Here is a 19887-nt window from a genome sequence, read left to right as displayed (position 1 = left end):
ATTTTTATCATTACATTATGGAAAATAATGACCTTTATCACAATATGCTAATTTTTTTAGAAGGACCTGTATACGTATTTACAGAACTTATGCAAGTAGCATGATGGATGTCCCCGTCATACATGTCGGCTGCCATCTTGGATTTTGGCTTGGAAACCTAACTAGTGAAAGGAAACTTTCTTCCATCTATATGCAGCCATACACCAAAACTGGAAGTGGGCACCTCACTTATTTTCCAAGTTATCATGCTCACTGGATCGACTGTGGGTTCAATTCCCACAATTGTCCCCTTCGCTCTGCGTCGGGGGACAAAAACTGGCACAATCGCACCTTCTGTTTTTTTTTTAAATGACAGCATGGAAGTTCATAATGTGAAATTGGACTAAGAAGGGAAACGGTCAAGAAGCTCAAACCTTCAGTCAACATCAAACACAAATATTACTGTTCACAATTTGAACAAGAGGTCGTGCTGAAAACCTCTGAGTGATGTAAGTTTGGCTTTCACTGTCTGAAACTTCTGCACAGTCCAGAGCTAAATGTTTTAATGAATACAAACAGGAAGTTACCTGAAATCAATGTCCAGCAGCAGACTTCTCATTGGTTCCTGGTTTTGCTCCAAGTTTCGTAGCTTGATCAGCTCATGCAGCCTGAAACACAATCATTACAGCTAATGAATAATAAAGTCTGCAGTTTAAAATCAGCCATTGAAGAAACGCAGATCTGACACTGTGGACAAGAACGCAAGTGGATTACGCTTTTTCTTTTCTAGTCTGAGGCAGCACACAGTGACAGATCCTGGAGAGTGGAGGGAGACATTTTATTTATTATTATATTGGAGGAAGGAGGCTGACTCTCTCTTTTCTCCAAATATTATGTATGTATGTATCCTTTATATAACCAGGAAAAATAACTCATTGAGATTAAAAACCTCTTTTTCAAGATATCCTGATGCATGCTCAATAATCCAGGTAGAAAAATCCAAAAAAGTTCAATCTGGTCCTCTGGACATTTAACAAAAACCAAAAAAAACAAAAGCAAAACAAAGCAAAAGAAATCTAGAAACGTTTCGTCTCTCATCCAAGAGACTTCCTCAGTCTGAGGTGCTGTTTTCAGCTCAGTCTCTTAAATAGCACCTTCTTAGAGTAGGAGGAAGGAGGTCATCTTTGTAAAAAGAAATCGTCCATCATTAAACAGGGGTGGAGGCCTCCGGGTTCAACTGTCCCCCTCTTACAATGCTGTGATTGCTAGTATCACTCAGCCCTCTGTGAGTAGTAAACAGCCATCAGTGTGCTAATGACCCATTGTTAGGCTGATGGTCCTTCTTGAGCATGTGATCAGCTGGTTTTGGTTGTCAGCAGCAAAACTGGTTGATCCACTCTAAGAAGGTGCTATTTAAGAGACTGAGCTGAAAACAGCACCTCAGACTGAGGAAGTCTCTTGGATGAGAGACGAAACGTTTCTAGATTTCTTTTGCTTTGTTTTGCTTTTGTTTGTTTTTTTGAATGTCCAGAGGACCAGATTGAACTTTTTTGGACTCTTTTTCAAGAGTGACCTGGCCAAGACAGCAGCATAAAACATACAGCAAATACAAAATACTAAACCAAATACACAAAATACATATCCTAAGTAACATCTAACCACTAATATCATGACTATTATGGAAATATAGATGGTCACAAAATATGATAGTGTTTATCATATATTGCAAAGTATGGTGTAAAAATGCAACAGCGCACCCTACGGTCACAATATATGGTGGTCACAGAATATGGTGTGACAACGGTTTGATGTGTGGGCTGCAGGGCTCCCTGTTTTTTAATTTTTTTAGAACTTTTTATCATCAACATATAAACACAGAACACTGCTGCTGCTGCTCCTGAGCTGCCAGTTGCCTCTACCCAGGGCTGCTGGCAGCTCGTTTTTTTTTTTTTTTTTTTGACCTGTCAATCAGTCCAGTCAGCAAGTGTCAGCAAATGACCATTCGGCGACCTCAATTTGCCCCAAAGGTAAACGCCCCTTGCCTGCGGAGCTGGACTGCAGCCCATCAGGGTGTATGCTCGAGTATGAAGTCTCAACCGTCTGCGTTCTCGCAGCTCACGGAGTACACACAGTATTCCCAAGTATGTGGAAGCCTTTAGGGTTAAATCACTTGTTGCTGCTAAAACATGATCACCCAAGCAATCATTATCCAATGGGAGGGTCCTACATTTATGCTTACTGTATTTTATGGACTAAAGAGCACACCTGAATAAATGTGAATTTAAAAAAAATTGTACATCAATAAGCCACCCTTGTGTATAAGCTGCGAGTGTTCACAATGTAACATGAGTGGCAGCACACAGCTACTGAGATATACAGGTCTTGTTATAGATCAAGATTCAACAAGCAGATGATGTTTTACAGACTTTAACTTCTTGTTCAACACACACAGACAGTGTTGCCAGTGTCTAGGTTTTCCAGCCCAAAAATCTGTTAAAAAAATGCCCCATCATACAAAAAACCCGCCCAATTAATATATTGTTATAATTACTGTTTGAACACACACAAATGTGTGTATGTATGTATATATAAATATATATATATATATATATATATATATATATATATATATATACAGATATATATACTAGGGCTTTAACAGACTACTTGAGTAATCGACAGGTCGATTCATAGGACATCTATCGAGTTTTTAAATGCCACATTGAGTATTCGCTGTGACGTCATTATGTCGCAGTTACGTCATTGCGTCACGTGTCACGTGATCCGCACCGGGCTACTAGTAGAAGCTACCAAATGGATTCCTCCCAGCAGACGGATGGAGTGGAGCAGGCCCAGTCTTGGCAAACCGGTAGAAATGCATCAATGGTATGGAAATATTTCACTAAAGATGAATCTTCCGGTTCAAGTACTGTAAGGAAACAGAAAATGAATCAACTTCCTGACTGTTTGGAGCTTGTTGCGAACCAGTGTTATACCATATTCTGTGACCACTGTATATTGTGACTGTAGGGGGCGGTGTTGCATGCACTGTTGCAGGTCACAGAATATGGTGTAACACCAGGTCCGACGACCGAACCAGAACCAGCTTCCTTCCGATCTTGTTTCACAAACTAAAAGCAAAAAATATTAATCTGTAAACCTATAAAAAAAATTTAAACATCCATCCATTTTCTTCCGCTTATCCGAGGTCGGGTCGCGGGGGTAGCAGCCCAAGTAGGGAAGCCCAGACTTCCCTCTTCCCAGCTACTTGGGCCAGCTCTTTCGGGGGAATCCCAAGGCGTTCCCAGGCCAGGCGAGAAACATATGCCCCTTTTCCATTAGTACCTGTAGTACCTGTACAGCACAGCTCTACTCTACTCGGTACGGTACAGGTTGTGTTTCCATTATGCTTTCAGTACAGGTTCCAGTGGGCGGGGTTCAAATTGACGTCACCACCTCTCACGAGCTGGTGGCGCTGAGACGCAGAAACTGTTTTCAGTACAGGTTGAGAATTTATATTATTTTGTAGTTGTGTGTATGTATGTATGCATGTACGTATGTGTGTATGTACATGTGTATAAATATATATATATATATATATATATATATATATATATATATAAATATACACACATATGTGTATATATATATATATATATATGTGTGTGTACATATATATATATATATATATATACACACACACATATATATATCATATATATATTCATATATATTTATATACATATATATGTATTTATATATATACATATATATTATTATATATAATTATATCTATATATATTTATAGATATAAATATATATATTTGTATATAAATTAAAACTCTGATGAACCAGATTCTACAAAAATATCTAGATTTAAATTTTTATAGGTTTTCATCATCATTTGATGTATTTGCACTCATTGTGTCTACTTTTAATGTTCATTTTAGATGTGTGGTTTTCTTTCTTGTTCACATATATACATTTTATTTTTAGCTTTGCTTTAAAGTTCTTGTTTTGTGATTTGTACATTTGTGGGTTAAAATAAAGTTGAACTGAAGGTCGTCTCTTTTCTTTAAACATGTTTGAGGGAAATATTCCTGAGATCCAATAGTTTTGTGTCTTTTTATGATTTTCAGCTGAGTTGTCATTAACGTGAAAACAGGATTTCATGATGAAGCTGGCACCGTTTATTTTTTTATTTTTTTGATCTTAAACGCTAAATATATATATATATATATATATATATATATATATATATATATATAATTTTTTTATGACCAGCTCTGCTGGTCTCACACGATCCTCTCCTCCGGAGACAGGACGGGCAGGCTCATCTTCCTCTCTCTGCTTGTATTTTATTTTTGTTATTTTTACAATGGTTTGTGCAGTGTGCCGAGTCATATTTTCAGTATGATCGTCGGGCACATTTGGAGCTCCGTACATTTGCTGAAATTCCCGCGGAGTTTTTGAACAGCGGCCAGCACTCTCCTCCACCGGTCCTATCTGAGATTCCTGCGTTCCTTCTGCGTGACCCTGGCCTTTCTCCATGGAGGAAACGTTGCAGACGTCGTGGGAAGCGTGCAGGGATTTTGGTGAAACTGAGGCAAAGTGTGGATTATTCTATCAGGACTCGCTCTGGATCTGATCATCTCCTCTCTGACCCGTGGTGCTCCCGGGGCCCGGCTGCTGGCCAGCTGCCCGCGCGCTCAGTCCATGTGAACACCTGGAGTTGTTTACCTGTGCGCCGCACCAGCAGACCAGGAGGAGCTGTTCTTCATAACCTGCGCCCGCTGGCGCGCGCGTCTCCATCCACGGCTGTGCCTGTGTTGGACAATATCAGGATGTGTTTAATCAACGCAAGGTCTGTTTCCAACAAGACGTTTATCCTCAATGACTTTTTTAAAGATCAGGAGTTGGATTTTCTGTTCGTCACAGAATCTTGGATTTCTGATGGTGAGTCCAGCGCCTTGGTGGAACTACTACCCCCGGACTGTCTGTGTTTCAATGCCCCGCTTTTAAAGCAAACTTGGCCTGTAAACAGTTGTCCATCCCGGTGTCCCGTGCCAGCTTTGAGCTGAGCGCCTTTGAACTCGGACACTGTCCTACGGTCCGTGCGCGCGTGTCATCCCAGCTCCGAGCTCAGCTCGTGACTCACAGAGGCCGTTCCAAGACACCAGCCGCGCGTAATCATGAAGGCCCGACCCGCGCAGACAGGTGGACAGAGACGGGTCTGCGACGAACGGTGGAAGCGATTTTAAAAAACATTTTACGTGTAAAAAAAAAATCATTTTTAAATCGCTTCAGCAATTTTTTAAAACATTTTTTGTATAAAAACAAAATATTTTATTTAAAAATCGCTTCCACCGTCCGTCCAAGACTGTCCAGTCCACCTGGCTGCCGGGTGGGATCGGGATTAAACCTTCATGATTAAGCGCGGCCGGGGTCTGGCGACGGCCATCTGCAAGTCCCCATCTCCAGCTTCGCAGTGACCAGCGGAGCTCTGAGCACACAAGGCTGGTATCCGGAACCTGAGCCTCCGAGTCGGCACATCGAAGGATCTTCCGAGGTGACCAGCTGAACTTGGAGCCGGGGAGATGACGTCCTGTCCGGCCTGGCGCTCCAAGGCTCTGGGGGGAGGATCGGGGTACACCAGCAGAGCTCCATCCAGCTTGCTCTGAATTATGTTGTCGGCCACCAAGCACAAAAAATGCCAGCACATCAGCATTAGACCAAGATGTTGTCAGTATTGTTTTTAAAATCTTTAAAATAAGTCTAGCCGCCGCTCCAGTCCAAGAAATTGCAAATGGCGGATTATTGTTTTGAAAAGTTTCTGAAGGATCCAGTGACTCCGCAAACCCGACTCCGCCCCCGACCAATCAGTGACCAACAGTGTTCTGACGTCACGTTTTAGTACCTCTTTGTTCGGGTTAGAACCACAGAGCCATGGGTACTGAAAATAGTAACAGGTGCTAAGTACCGGTACTAATGGAAAAGCCTCAGAACCGGGCCAAGTAGGGTCCAGTCAGCCCGTACCGGTACTAATGGAAAAGGGGCAATAGTCCCTCCAGCGTGTCCTGGGTCTTCCTCTGGGCCTCCTTCCGGTGGGACGTGTCCGGAAGGCATCCTAAACAGATGTCCAAGCCACCTCAACTGGCTCCTCTCGACGTGGAGAAGCAACGGCTCTACTCTGAGTCCCTCCCGGATGATCGAGCTTCTCACCCTGTCTCTAAGGGAGAGCCCAGACACCCTGCGAAGAAAAATAATTTCGGCCGCTTGTATCCGAGGTCTCATTCTTTCGGTCACAACCCAAAGCTCGTGACCATAGATGAGGGTAGGAACGTAGATCGATCGGTAAATTGAGAGCTTCGCCTTTTGACTCAGCTCTCTCTTCACCACGACAGACCTGTACAGCGTCTGCTTCACTGCAGACGCTGCACCTATCCGCCTATCGATCTCACAATCCATTTTTCCCTCATTCGTGAACAAGACCCCAAAGGGTAGGACCTCCTCCCTGACCCAGAGAGAGCACTCTACCCTTTTCCGGCTCAAGACCATGGCCTCGGATTTGGAGGAACTGATCTTCATCCTGGCCACGTCTCATTCGGCTGCGAACCGCTCCAGCGAAAGCTGTAGATCACGATCTGATGAAGCCAATAAGACCACATCATCTGCAAAAAGCAGAGACGCAATCCTAAGAACACCAAAACGGATCCCCTCAACAACTTGGCTGTGCCTAGAAATTCTGTCCATAAAAGTTATGAACAGAATCGGTGACAAAGGGCAACCTTGGCGGAGTCCAACTCTCACCGGGAACAAGCGCGACTTACTGCCGGCGATGCGGACCAGGCTCTGACACCGGTCATACAGGGACCTAACAGCCCGTATCAAAGGGCCCGGTACCCCATACTCCCAGAGTATCCCCCACAGGGTTCCCCGAGGGACGCGGTCGAACGCCTTCTCCAAGTCCACAAAGCACATGTAGACTGGTTGGGCAAACTCCAACGCACCCTCCAGGACCTTGCTGAGAGTGTGGAGCTGGTCCAGTGTTCCACGGCTAGGACAAAAACCGCACTGCTCCTCCTGAATCCGAGGTTCGACTATCCGACGGACCTTCCTCTCCAGAACCCCCGAATAGACCTTACCAGGGAGACTTAAGAGCGTGATTCCCCTGTAGTTGGAACACACTATACGGTCCCCCTTTTGAATAGGGGGACCACCACCCCGGTCTGCCAATCCAGGGGAACTTCCCCTGATGTCCACGCAATATTGCAGAGTCGCGTAAGCCAACACAACCCTACAACATCCAGAGCCTTAAGGAACTCCGGGCGAATCTCATCCACCCCTGGGACCCTGCCACCGATGAGCTTTTTAACCACCTCGATGACCTTAGCACCAGAGATTGGAGGGCCCGACCCAGAGTCCCCAGGCTCTGCTTCCTCAGTGGAAGATGTGCCGGTGGGATTGAGAAGGTCTTCAAAGTATTCCGCCCTCCGACGCCGGATGGTGGACCAGAATCGCCTCGAAGTCGTGCAGAAGTCATTCCCCATGGCCTCTCCTAACTCCTCCCATACCCAAGTTTTTTGCCTCAGCAACCACCCGAGCCGCATGTCTCTTGGACTGCCGGTACCCATCAGCTGCTTCCGGGGTCCCACAGGCCAAAAACGCCCGATAGGACTCCTTCTTCAGCCTGACACATCCCTCACCGACAGTGTCCACCATCAGGTTCGAGGGTTGCCGCCGCGACAGGCACCGCCAACATTGCGGCCGCAGCTCCGGTAAGCCACCTCGACAATAAAGGCACGAAACATGGTCCACTCAGACTCAATGTCCCCCACCTCCCTGGGAACATGTTCGAAGTTCTCCCGGAGGTGGGAGTTAAAACTCCATCTCACAGGAGACTCTGCCAGACGTTCCCAGCAAACCCTCACAATATGTTTTGGTCTGCCAGGTCTGACCGGCATCCTCCCCCACCATCGGAGCCAACTCACCACCAGGTAGTGATCAGTGGACAGCTCCGCCCTTCTCTTCACCCGAGTGTCCAAGACATGTGGCCGCAGATCAGATGACACGATGACAAAGTCGATCATCGAACTGCGGCCTAGGGTGTCCTAGTGCCAAGAGCACATATGGACACCCTTATGCTTGAACAAGGTGTTCGTTATTGACAATCCATGACGAGCACAGAAGTCCAACAACAGAACACCTCTCGGGTTCAGATCAGGGGGGCCATTCCTCCCAACCACACCCCTCCATGTCGGAGTTCTAGGTCCACCAGCCATTCTCTCACTCATCAGCTGCAGCCAATCTTAATCAACCACCACTCCACACCTGTTCCTGGTTTGGAGGACTACTCTGCCTGGGTATAAGAACCTCTGCCAGACATACCTCCAGTGCCGGGACATTATCATGCTTATGGTAAAGTGTGTGACCAGCCACTTAATCTGGTTGAAGCACTTTGTATCTGAAGACCTTGTTTTGATCTCCTGCAGAGATAGTTTTTTCCACCTCAGACGGCCTGCTCCTCTCTCTACCAACACTCACCTCGTTTCACTGCTTGGAACCCTGGGACTCCTTGAACCTCTCCTCTCTGGACGTGACTACAAGAAACATTGCAGTAAGAACAAGAACCTCAACACAATTGATCAGTTGTTTTCTGAAGATCATTCTGGATACTGACCTTGTCCCTGCCTTCTCTTTTCAGCCTGGAGGATTTTGTCCTGCAAAAATAAATATTTATTATTTTATAACTTCTGACTCTGTTCTTTCCAGTCTGCCACTTGGGGTCAAATTATTATTTAAGAAATATGACAGAATGTCCCGGCCAAACTGACCCCCAAGGTAAGATTGGGGAGGAACAGATTCAGCAGTCCATCCAAGCACAGAATAGACGCATAGACCGTCAGGACCAAACTTTACAAAAGATTTTTTCACAGAAACAAACAACACAAGGCAACCTCCGGGCGCTTGGAAGCATGATTCTCTCCCTGCAACAGCAACTATCTGCTCTTATGCCCACGGCCCAGGTCTCTCAACCTCAACAACCAGCAACCTCCTCATCAGCCCCCCTGAACGTCACGACTCTCCGGGAGCCAGATGTTCATCCTTCTGAGTTTTTTTAAGGTAACGCCAGCAAATGTGGCGGTTTTCTGTTACAATGTAACTTAGCATTTAGCCGTGCACCACTAACCTACACCTCTGATGCCTCACGTATAACTTATATTGTTAGCGCACTTAAGGGCGAAGCACTTCAGTGGGCTTGTGCTCACCTCAATAAACGTGATATGAAATCCTTAACTTATGCCACCTTTCTCAAGGATTTTCAGCGTGTATTTGACCATCTATTACAACAGGAGGAAGATGCTCAAAGGATGTTCAGATTACACCAGGGAAGCAGGTCCGTCGCCGAATTCGCCACCCACTTCCGTATTTTGGCTGAGGACTCCGACTGGTGTGAGATGGCACTCAAGAGCGCATTTATTAATGCCTTAAATAAACAAGTGAAGGACCAATTAGCCACCAGAGAGGCACCAGCAAGCCTAGATGACCTGATCACACTCTCTATTAGAATTGATAATCGTTTTCGTGAGAATATGTTTGAGAACTACAGTCCCCATACATACCCCGAAACCGGAAGTGCTTGGTCCGCACCGGTAACTGTTCCGTCGGATCCTGAACCCATGCAAATTGGGAGGACGAGACTCTCTCCAGAGGAGCGTCAACGTCGCCTTAACCACAATGAGTGTCTCTACTGTGGTAGGAGGGGCCATATTGTGGCTACATGTTGCCTACGTTTAAAAGACAGAGCTCACCAGTAAACCAGGGGATACTGGTGGGTATTTCTTCTTTTTCTCCTGGCAAGAATTTATGTTTACCTGCTATCCTGTACATTAACACAACTAGTTTTCCTGTTCAGGCTCTGGTTGATTCTGGGGCAGAGCAGAATCTGATCAGCAGGGACCTGGCTGAGAAGCTATGGATACCTACCACAGCACTTAACCCTGCTATCGCCGTGGCCGCCCTCACTGGACAGACCATCTCCTCTATTTCTCAAAAAACAATAAAGTTTAAGTTCATAGTTTCAGGCAATCATCATGAGCAGGGTGAGTTTTTTGTTTTTGATTCTAACAAGTCTCAACTGATTCTGGGTTATCTGTGGCTAAAGAGACATACTGTAACCCACTCATTAACTGGTCTGAAAATAGAGTAGAAAAATGGGGAGATAACTGCTCTAGAGAATGTTTACGTTCAGCCATTTCTCCCGGGGTATTTACTGAACAGACCATAGAAAAGATCGACCTCTCTAATATCCCCTCAGTCTACCATACTCTTGCTACGGTCTTTAGTAAACAACGGGCTTTGTCGTTACCTCCCCACAGACCGTACGATTGTCCCATAGACCTCCTTCCAGGCGTACCATTGCCTTCAAGTAGATTATATAATATGTCTGGACCCGAGAAGGAGACTATGAGACAGTACATTGATGAGTCTCTTAAATCTGGTATCATTCGTTCATCTACATCTCCGGTTGGGGCGGGGTTCTTTTTTGTAGCAAAGAATGACAAGACACTACGGCCATGTGTTGACTTCAGGGGGTTAAACCAAATCACGATTAAAGACAAATACCCATTACCCCTTATGGACTCTATGTTTGAGCAACTATAGGATGCTATTATTTTTACCAAGTTGGACCTTCGTAATGCCTACCATCTGGTGAGGATCAGAGAGGGGGACGAGTGGAAGACTGCGTTCAAGACCCCTTTAGGCCATTTTGAATATTTGGTCATGCCTTTTGGGTTAACTAATGCACCTGCAGTATTCCAAGCTCTAGTTAACGACGTATTAAGATACTTTTTAAACGTTTTTGTGTTTGTTTATTTGGACGATATCCTGATTTACTCAAAAGACAAGGAACAACACCCTAAGCACGTAAAAGCAGTGCTTCAGAGGCTGTTGGAAAATCATATTTTCGTTAAAGCTGAGAAATGCGAGTTTCACGTGTCCACTGTATCCTTCCTTGGTTTTATTTTTGAGAGAGGACAGGTTCGTTCTGACCCTGAAAAGATCAGGGCTGTGGCTGAATGGCCAACCCCACTAGACCTAAAACAGCTACAGAGGTTCCTGGGGTGCGCAAATTTTTATCGGCGGTTCATTAAGAATTATAGTCAAGTTGCTTCGCCTCTCACCCAGCTCACTTCAATCCAGCAAAGATTTACCTGGACCCCAACAGCAGAAACTGCCTTCCAGGAACTAAAACATCGCTTTTCTTCAGCTCCGATCCTATCCCACCCGGACCCACACAAACAATTCGTTGTGGAGGTGGATGCCTCAGATTCAGGTGTGGGGGCTGTATTATCTCAGAGAGTGACAGACGATGGGAAACTCCACCCCTGCGCTTTCTTTTCCCGTCGTCTTTCTCCTGCTGAACGAAATTATGACGTCGGTAATAGAGAGTTGTTGGCCATAAAAATGGCTCTCGAGGAGTGGAGACATTGGTTAGAGGGTGCAGAATTGCCATTCATTATTTTGATTGATCATAAGAATTTGGCATACATTCAGGGGGCTAAGAGATTAAACGCACGGCAAGCCAGATGGTCCCTTTTTTTTGCCAGGTTTAACTTTTCTATCACGTACATTCTGGGTTCTCGCAACATTAAACCAGATGCACTGTCCCGCCAGTTCTCCTCTTCTGAAACTTCTGATACTCCTGTGAGTATCTTGCCTGCATCCTGCACAGTTGGCATCATGACCTGGGCCATGGAAGATGACATCCGGAAAGCACAACGGATCAAATCTGACCCTGGTACGGGCCCTCCAGGGAAGACATTTATTCCGCCTTCTATGGTCAGCAAGGTACTGTATTGGCTTCACACGGCAAGATTCACATGTCATCCTGGCATCACACGCATGCTACACCTCACTAAGGAACATTTTAGGTGGCCTAACATGTCTAATGATGTGAGGGATTTTGTTTCTGCCTGTCCAACATGTGCTCGCAACAAGAATAATAACAAACCTCCTGCAGGCCTTCTTCTGCCTCTACCATCTCCCAGTCGTTCGTGGTCCCACATTGCCCTAGATTTCGTCACCGGTCTTCCTCTGTCAGAAGGTAACTCTGTCATTTGCACTGTAGTTGATAGATTCTCTAAGGCCGCTCACTTCATTCCTCTGAACAAGCTACCCTCAGCATTTGAAACGGCACAGTTGGTGATAAACCATGTTTTCAGTCTTCGTGGTATCCCGCTTGATATTGTGTCTGACAGGGGACCACAGTTCATCTCTCAAGTATGGCAGGCATTTTGTAAAGCCTTGGGTGCCACCTCCAGCTTGTCTTCCGGCTATCATCCTCAGTCTAATGGCCAAACGGAGAGATGCAACCAGGACTTGGAAGCTGTACTAAGGTGTGTGATTAATAATAACCCATCTTCTTGGAGCCAACACCTACCCTGGATCGAGTATGACCATAATTCACAAGTCTCCTCTGCAACAGGTTTGTCTCCTTTTGAGGCATCATTGGGCTACTCACCCCCACTTTTTCCCCTCTCAGGACTCAGACATATCTGTCCCATCTATTCAGTACCATGTCAGACGATGCCGGCGAGTTTGGCGTCAGACCAGAGAAGCGCTACTCAGGACAGCAACACAAAACAAGAGGTTCGCTAATAAACGCCGGTCGACAGCTCCAAATTACCAGGTGGGTGAAAAGGTATGGCTCTCCACAAAAGACATCTCTCTCAAAGATACACCAAGGAAACTCGCCCCCAGATACATCGGACCATTCCCCATAACTAAAATATTCAATCCATCAGCCGTCCGCCTGCAACTCCCACCATCAATGAAGATTCACCCTGCATTCCATGTATCTCACGTAAAACCTGTAATCAACAGTCCTTTGACCCCTCCCACCAAGCCTCCCCCACCTCCCCGCCTAATCGACAACTCACCTGCATTCACAGTCAGGCGTCTTCAAGAGGCAGGGGCCTCCAATACTTAGTGGAGTGGGAAGGGTATGGCCCGGAAGAACATCCCTGGATCCCTAGGTCTCGCATATTGGATCCTGGTTTAATTTCCTCTTTTCATAGAGATCACCCTGAAAAGAGGATGAAATCGCCAAGGGGCGATTCTTGAGGGGGGTGTTCTGTCGGAGTTCTAGGTCCACCAGCCATTCTCTCACTCATCAGCTGCAGCCAATCTTAATCAACCACCACTCCACACCTGTTCCTGGTTTGGAGGACTACCCTGCCTGGGTATAAGAACCTCTGCCAGACATACCTCCAGCGCCGGGACATTATCATGCTTATGGTAAAGTGTGTGACCAGCCACTTAATCTGTTTGAAGCACTTTGTATCTGAAGACCTTGTTTGATCTCCTGCAGAGATAGTTTTTTCCGCCTCAGACGGCCTGCTCCTCTCTCTACCAACACTCACCTCATTTCACTGCTTGGATCACCTGGAACCCTGGGACTCCTTGAACCTCTCCTCTCTGGACGTGACTACAAGAAACATTGCAGTAAGAACAAGAACCTCAACACAATTGATCAGTTGTTTTCTGAAGATCATTCTGGATACTCACCTTGTCCCTGCCTTCTCTTTTCAGCCTGGAGGATTTTGTCCTGCAAAAATAAACATTTATTCTTTTATAACTTCTGACTCTGTTCTTTCCAGTCTGCCACTTGGGGTCAAATTATTATTTAAGAAATATGACACTCCAGGTCTCACTGTCATTGCCAACATGAGCATTGAAGTCCCCCAGCAGAACAAGGGAGACCCCAGGAGGTGCACTTTCCAGTACCCCCTCCAAGGACTCCAAAAAGGGCGGATAATCTGAACTGCCGTTTGGTGCATAAGCACAAACGACAGTCAGAACCTGTCCCCCCACACGTAGGAGGAGGGAGGCCACCCTCTCATTCACCGGGGTGAACCACAACACACAGGCACCAAGTTGGGGGGCAATAAGTATGCCCACTCCTGCTCGGCGCCTCTCACCAGGGGCAACTCCAGAGTGGAAGAGTGTCGAACCCTCTCAAGGAAACTGGTTCCAGAGCCAGAGCCATGCGTAGAGGTGAGTCCGACTATGTCTAGCCGGAACCTCTCAGCCTCACACACCAGCTCAGGCTCCTTCCCCACCAGTGTATAAACTATAAACATATTAATATCTAAAACTACACCTAATGCGCACCACAGGCGGCGGTGTTGAGGGGTTGTCGTCCGCCCCACTGTTTTTAGTTTCGTGTTTTACGTTTCTTTCACTTTTGCAGCTTAATAATAATAACTAATAGTTTTGGTTTTCCTGTGACTTATTTGCAGTATGATAAATGGTAGCATAATACACGATCCCAATGTTTTGATGGGCTTTAATTGTAAATAATAAATTACGTTTCTTTGACGGTTTTATTATTTTATTTTTAACTTTTTTCATCTTGAGATCCTATGACATCATCAACTACTCGAGTTCTACTCGAGTAGTATTATGTTAATGTCGAGTTTAAATATTATGTAGTCGTTCAACCCCTAATATATACATATGTACCTATATACATATATACATATGTATACATATATACACATATATACATATATACATATATACATACATATATACATATATGCATACATACAGGTCCTTCTAAAAAAATTAGCATATTGTGATAAAGGTCATTATTTTCCATAATGTAATGATAAAAATTTAACTTTCATATATTTCAGATTCATTGCTCACCAACTGAAATATTTCAGGTCTTTAATTGTTATAATACTGATGATTATGGCATACAGCTCATGAAAACCCAAAATGCCTGTCCCAAAAAATTAGTATATGATGAAAAGGTTCTCTAAACAAGCTATTAACCTAACCATCTGAATCAACAACGTAAATCTAAACACCTGCAAAAGATTCCTGAGGCTTTTAAAAACTCCCAGCTCTGTTTATTACTCAAAACCGCAATCATGGGTAAGAATGCCGACCTGACTGCTGTCAGGAAGGCCATTATTGACACCCTCAAGCAAGAGGGTAAGACACAGAAAGAAATTGCTGAACTAATAGGCTGTTCCCAGAGTGCTGTATCAAGGCACCTCAGTGGGAAGTCTGTGGGAAGGGAAAAGTGTGGCAGAAAACACTGCACAACGAGAAGAGATGACCGGACCCTGAGGAGGATTGTGGAGAAGGGCCGATTCCAGACCTTGGGGGACCTGTGGAAGCAGTGGACTGAGTCTGGAGTAGAAACATCCACAGCCACCATGCACAGGCGTGTGCAGGAAATGGGCTACAGGTGCCGCATGCCCCAGGTCAAGCCACTTTTGAACAAGAGACTGCGTCAGAAGCATCTCGCCTGGGACTGCTGCTGAGTGGTCCAAAGTTATGTTCTCTGATTACAGTAAATTTTGCATTTCCTTTAGAAATCAAGGTCCCAGAGTCTGGAGGAAGAGAGGAGACACAGAATTCACATTGCTTGAGGTCCAGTGTCAAGTTTCGACAGTCACTGGGGTGTCATGTCATCTGCTAGTGTTGGTCCACTGTGTTTTATCAAGGGCAGGGTCAATGCAGCTAGCTATCAGGAGATTTTGGAGCACTTCATGCTTCCATCTGCTGAAAAGCTTTATGGAGATGAAGATTTCATTTTTCAGCACGACCTGGCACCTGCTCACAGTGCCAAAACCACTGGTAAATGGTTTACTGACCATGGTATTACTGTGCTCAATTGGCCTGCCAACTCTCCTGACCTGAACCCCATAGAGAACCTGTGGGATATTGTGAAGAGAAAGTTGAGAGACGCAAGACCCAACACTCTGGATGAGCTTAAGGCCGCTATCGAAGCATCCTGGGCCTCCATAACACCTCAGCAGTGCCACAGGCTGATTGCCTCCATACCACGCCGCATTGAAGCAGTCATTCATGCAAAAGTAAACATAGCTATTGAGCCATGAGGACCCACCCCTCAAGAGAGACGTTTAGTGGGCAGCTATGTGAGCGCTCGGGTGTGACGAGGCTAATGATTTTGGTGGAAGAAAGCTCGTTATCCTGTTAAAAAATATATATAAATAAATAAATAAATTAGCTCCAGCATTGTATAAGCCACAGGATTCAAAACCTGTGAAAAAAAGTAGCAGCTTGTAGACCAGAAACCGTACGGTAGTTAAAACCAGCCAGTGACCTTTTTGGGCCAGGCAGGGTATAAATTATTGAAAGAGTACGAAACTTGCTGAACGAGTTACGTACTGAAAAACAAATGGAGCAATAACGGCTCTCAACAGTGTGAATGGTTTGGAAACAATAACTATTTATTACGTCAACAAAAATGTATGTCCAGATGTGTTTGTGGTAAACATGTGTCTTCAGCCCAACAGAGAGCTTTAACATTTGTCACATTAACCTCATCGTCAAATTTCCATCTCAGCTCCATTCTTATTGACCTTATTGACATTTGACTCTCAAATGTTTCCCTGCAGTCAACATGTGGAGCAAACAGGAACTCTGCAGCAGTTTAATGGTAATAATACATACCATGATACACCAGATGGTATTTCTGAGTTATTAGTAATAATAAGGCACTTGAACCAAGATTCTGAATCGAACTCTGAGACGGAGACAGTTTGGCCCTCAGAGATTCATCTTCAGCCACCCTGATGATTTGAAGAAACTAGACTTTTTAATATAAAAACTAGTAAGCATAGTTCTTCAAGTGATCGAGTGGTTAGTTTACATATTTGTACAGTGGTGGTGGCCATCTTGGTTGATGGCAACCCAATTTTTGATAATGAACTTTCCTACGGGCTGCACGGTGGTGCAACTGGTAGAGCTGCTGCCTCTCAGTGAGCAGGTCCCTGGTTCAAATCCCAGTCCAGGGATCTTTCCGGGTGGAGTTTGCATGTTCTCTCTGTGCATGCATGGGTTTTCTCCGGGTACTCCGGTTTCCTCCCACAGACCAAAAACATGAATGTTAGGCTGATTGGTAACTCTAAATTGTCCCTAGGTGTGAGTGAGAGTGTGAATGGTTGTTTGTCTCTATGTGTCCCTGTGATGGACTTGCGATCTGTCCGGGGTGTACCCCGCCCCTCGCACCGGCGACCCCCGTGACCCCAAATGGAAGAAGCGGGTAAAGATAATGGATGGATGAATGGACCTTTCTTACCCCTATATGTGGCCACACACCATAGATGTCAGATGTCAGTACTTCACTAATTTTTCATGCCATCATGATCACAACACGGACAGGTGGCCGCTCCGTGACGGGGGACAAAAAGGAGTGGGAAGAAAGATGTAGATCAGCAGGAATTAAAGCAAAACTGATCCAATCATCTACAGCAGGGGTGCCCAATACGTCGATCGTAATCTACAGGTCGATCGCAAAAGTATTATGGGTCGATGGCATGACATTAAAAAAACAGACGTCAGCCGATCATCCATCTGTGAAATTTGTCTCTGGATTGACAGACAGGACAGTCAGACTGAGGCCCCGTTTACACAACATGAAACGTTCGGCTGTTCATTTACAGACAACAGCCTCATTCTCTCTGAAACTGAAGGTTTCTGAATCCAGGTCAGAGTGGAGATATTCAAGGGAACGCCCATGGAGGTGTGAAATGCTCCAAGTGCTGTACATGTGCACTACAGGCGGCTGCAGTCCAAATTTTTCTGCACTAACAACAGTTATAATAAATAACAACCGTTATAATAAATAACAGTTATAATAAATAACAGTTATAATAAATAACAACAGTTATAATAAATAACAACATTTATAATAAATAACAGTTATAATAAATAACAACAGTTATAATAAATAGCAACAGTTATAATAAATAACAGTTATAATAAATGGCAGAGAGCAGAGTGTTTTTGTGCTGTTCACTCTTTTTCAATATGTAGGAGCAAAACTGATAAAATCTAGGCTCCAAAGAGACGTTGGTGTATTCAACAGTTTGGACTAAATGAATGCAGCTGAGCCCAGTATCAGGGTTGCCAGATAAATTTTATATGTCTTATTTACCTCCTCCTTTTCTGTGAACATGTTCAACAAATACAACGCACACATCATCTTAGAATATCTTTAGTCAGAACATATGACAGTTTAGGTCAAAATACTGTCATTTTAAAGCCACTATAGTTCATCATTTCTTATCTGGCAACCCGACTGACATAGAAGCTACAGCATTTTCATGTAAACCCGATAATTTTTTGTTTATCATCCCCAATAAACACTGAAAAAACACTAAAGTTTCCAGATGTTCTTCTGTGTAAAGTAGGGGATGAACAACTACATATTTTTTAAAGTCGACATTAACATGATAATAGTCGAGTCGACTTTGATTAGTTGATGACGTCATAGAAACTCAAGATGCTAAAAATAAAGATAAAAAAAATGCCAAAAAAAACGTCATTTATTATTTACAAAAAAAATAACAACAAAACATTGGGAGCGTATAGTCATGCTCCTACCATTTATCATTCTGCAAATAAGTCACAGGAAAACTATTATTATTAAAATTATTAAGCTGCAAAAGTTAGTTTTATTTGATTTAATCCACTAAATAAAATAAACCACCGCAGCGGTGGTGGTGGTGGATTCTCTGGTGGAGCGCACCCGTTTTTATTTTATTTAGTAGATTAAATAAAATAAAAATAAAAACAGGAGACAGGCGGGATCCCACTGTGAATTGAATAAAATGAAACTAAAAACAGCATAATCTTAAGTGAAATATTTCCACACTGTTGATGAATTTCTACCTGTTTGGGAAGACTTGGCCTGCTCCTCGCCTTCCATCTGCTCGGAAGAATCGGTTTTATAGCCAGCAGCCGGCGCTGATCATGTGACACAATCACTGACTGCGATTAGTCGCCGTGAATTTCAAAAAGTCGCGAGATGTCCTAGAATCGACTTAGTTGATTCAACCTCTAGTGTAAACGGGGCCTTATAGCAGGTAGATCACTTTGACTTGGAGCTCCATGCTGAGAAAGTGTGGGCACCTCGATACACAGAATAATTTATGTTCTCAGACACAACATGAAATAACTAATCTTATAGGACACATTGTCAGACAGTTAATAAGAGAGTTTGTGATTTGGTCGCCTTTCTTAACGGTCTGTGATGGACCTCACCTGGGCGTGCCCACGCACACAGCCTTGCTGTATCCCAGGCTGGTTAAGGCATCCAGCAGGAAGAGAGCGCTGCGATCGGAGAACAGGTACTGGGCGTTGCTCTTCTTGTTGTCCAGAGGACGCAGCAGGACACTGGGCCTCCTGAGCTGGGCTGCGGTGACAGCTGAGGTTCTGTGAGGGGAGTGGGCTTCGTGCTCCTCTGGCAGGAGCAGAGTCTGACAATCCTCACAGAACTTCTTCTGATCCAGAGGAAGTGAGATAAATGTCTCCAGCCTGAGGGACAGAGCAGAGGTTTCACAGAGAGTCAGATGTTGCTCAGCAGAGACGGTGGACCTCTCACCTCCTACGGTACTCCTGCTGAGTGAAGGGCAGCCTCTTGGACTGGTTCTTCACCTCTCGTGCCAGCAGACGGGCCTCTGACACCTTTAGGTGAATAAATTAAACCATTTGTTACATACATTTTTACAAATGTGAGATGTTCAGCCGAAAAAGACTAATAGTCAGGAGGAGTGACCTTTTCGTCTTCCCACTGAAAAAAGCTGCAGTCTTTCCTGTCTCGACAGGCTGAACAGGCATAAAACCGCCTCCCTCTGCTCCCTCCTTTGCCTATCTTCTCAAAGAGTAAAGTTGGACCTGGTGAAACGGGAAACATGTGCCACAGCTGAAACCAGATGTTTACATGCACTGTATAAAAACATTTTACCTATTTGCTTCTCTCTGACTTTAAATCAAACTAAACCTTTCCTGTTTGAGGGCAGTTAGGATTTACAAATGATTTTCTATTTGACTAATGCTCAAATACATTTTTTACAT

The 19887-nt window shown here is 44.6% G+C and overlaps 1 protein-coding gene across 1 annotated transcript in view; it reads right to left on the bottom strand.

Annotated features, from left to right (window-relative positions):
- The window catches only part of zcchc4 (zinc finger, CCHC domain containing 4), a 129252-nt gene that overhangs the window by 100279 nt on the left and 9086 nt on the right, over positions 1-19887 (bottom strand). The window contains exons 2-5 of the mRNA XM_037682083.1: positions 19589-19707; positions 19415-19497; positions 19075-19347; positions 567-647 (exon numbers count right to left, since the gene is read on the bottom strand). Of these exons, the coding sequence (XP_037538011.1) occupies positions 567-647; positions 19075-19347; positions 19415-19497; positions 19589-19707 (556 nt within the window). The remainder of the gene's footprint in view (positions 1-566; positions 648-19074; positions 19348-19414; positions 19498-19588; positions 19708-19887) is intronic.

Source organism: Nematolebias whitei, chromosome 1 (genome assembly GCF_014905685.2).
Source record: "Nematolebias whitei isolate Nwh7 chromosome 1, NemWhi1, whole genome shotgun sequence".
Taxonomy (NCBI): domain Eukaryota; kingdom Metazoa; phylum Chordata; class Actinopteri; order Cyprinodontiformes; family Rivulidae; genus Nematolebias; species Nematolebias whitei.
Note: the sequence above shows the minus strand (reverse complement) of the source record. Positions and strands in the feature narration are given on the sequence as shown.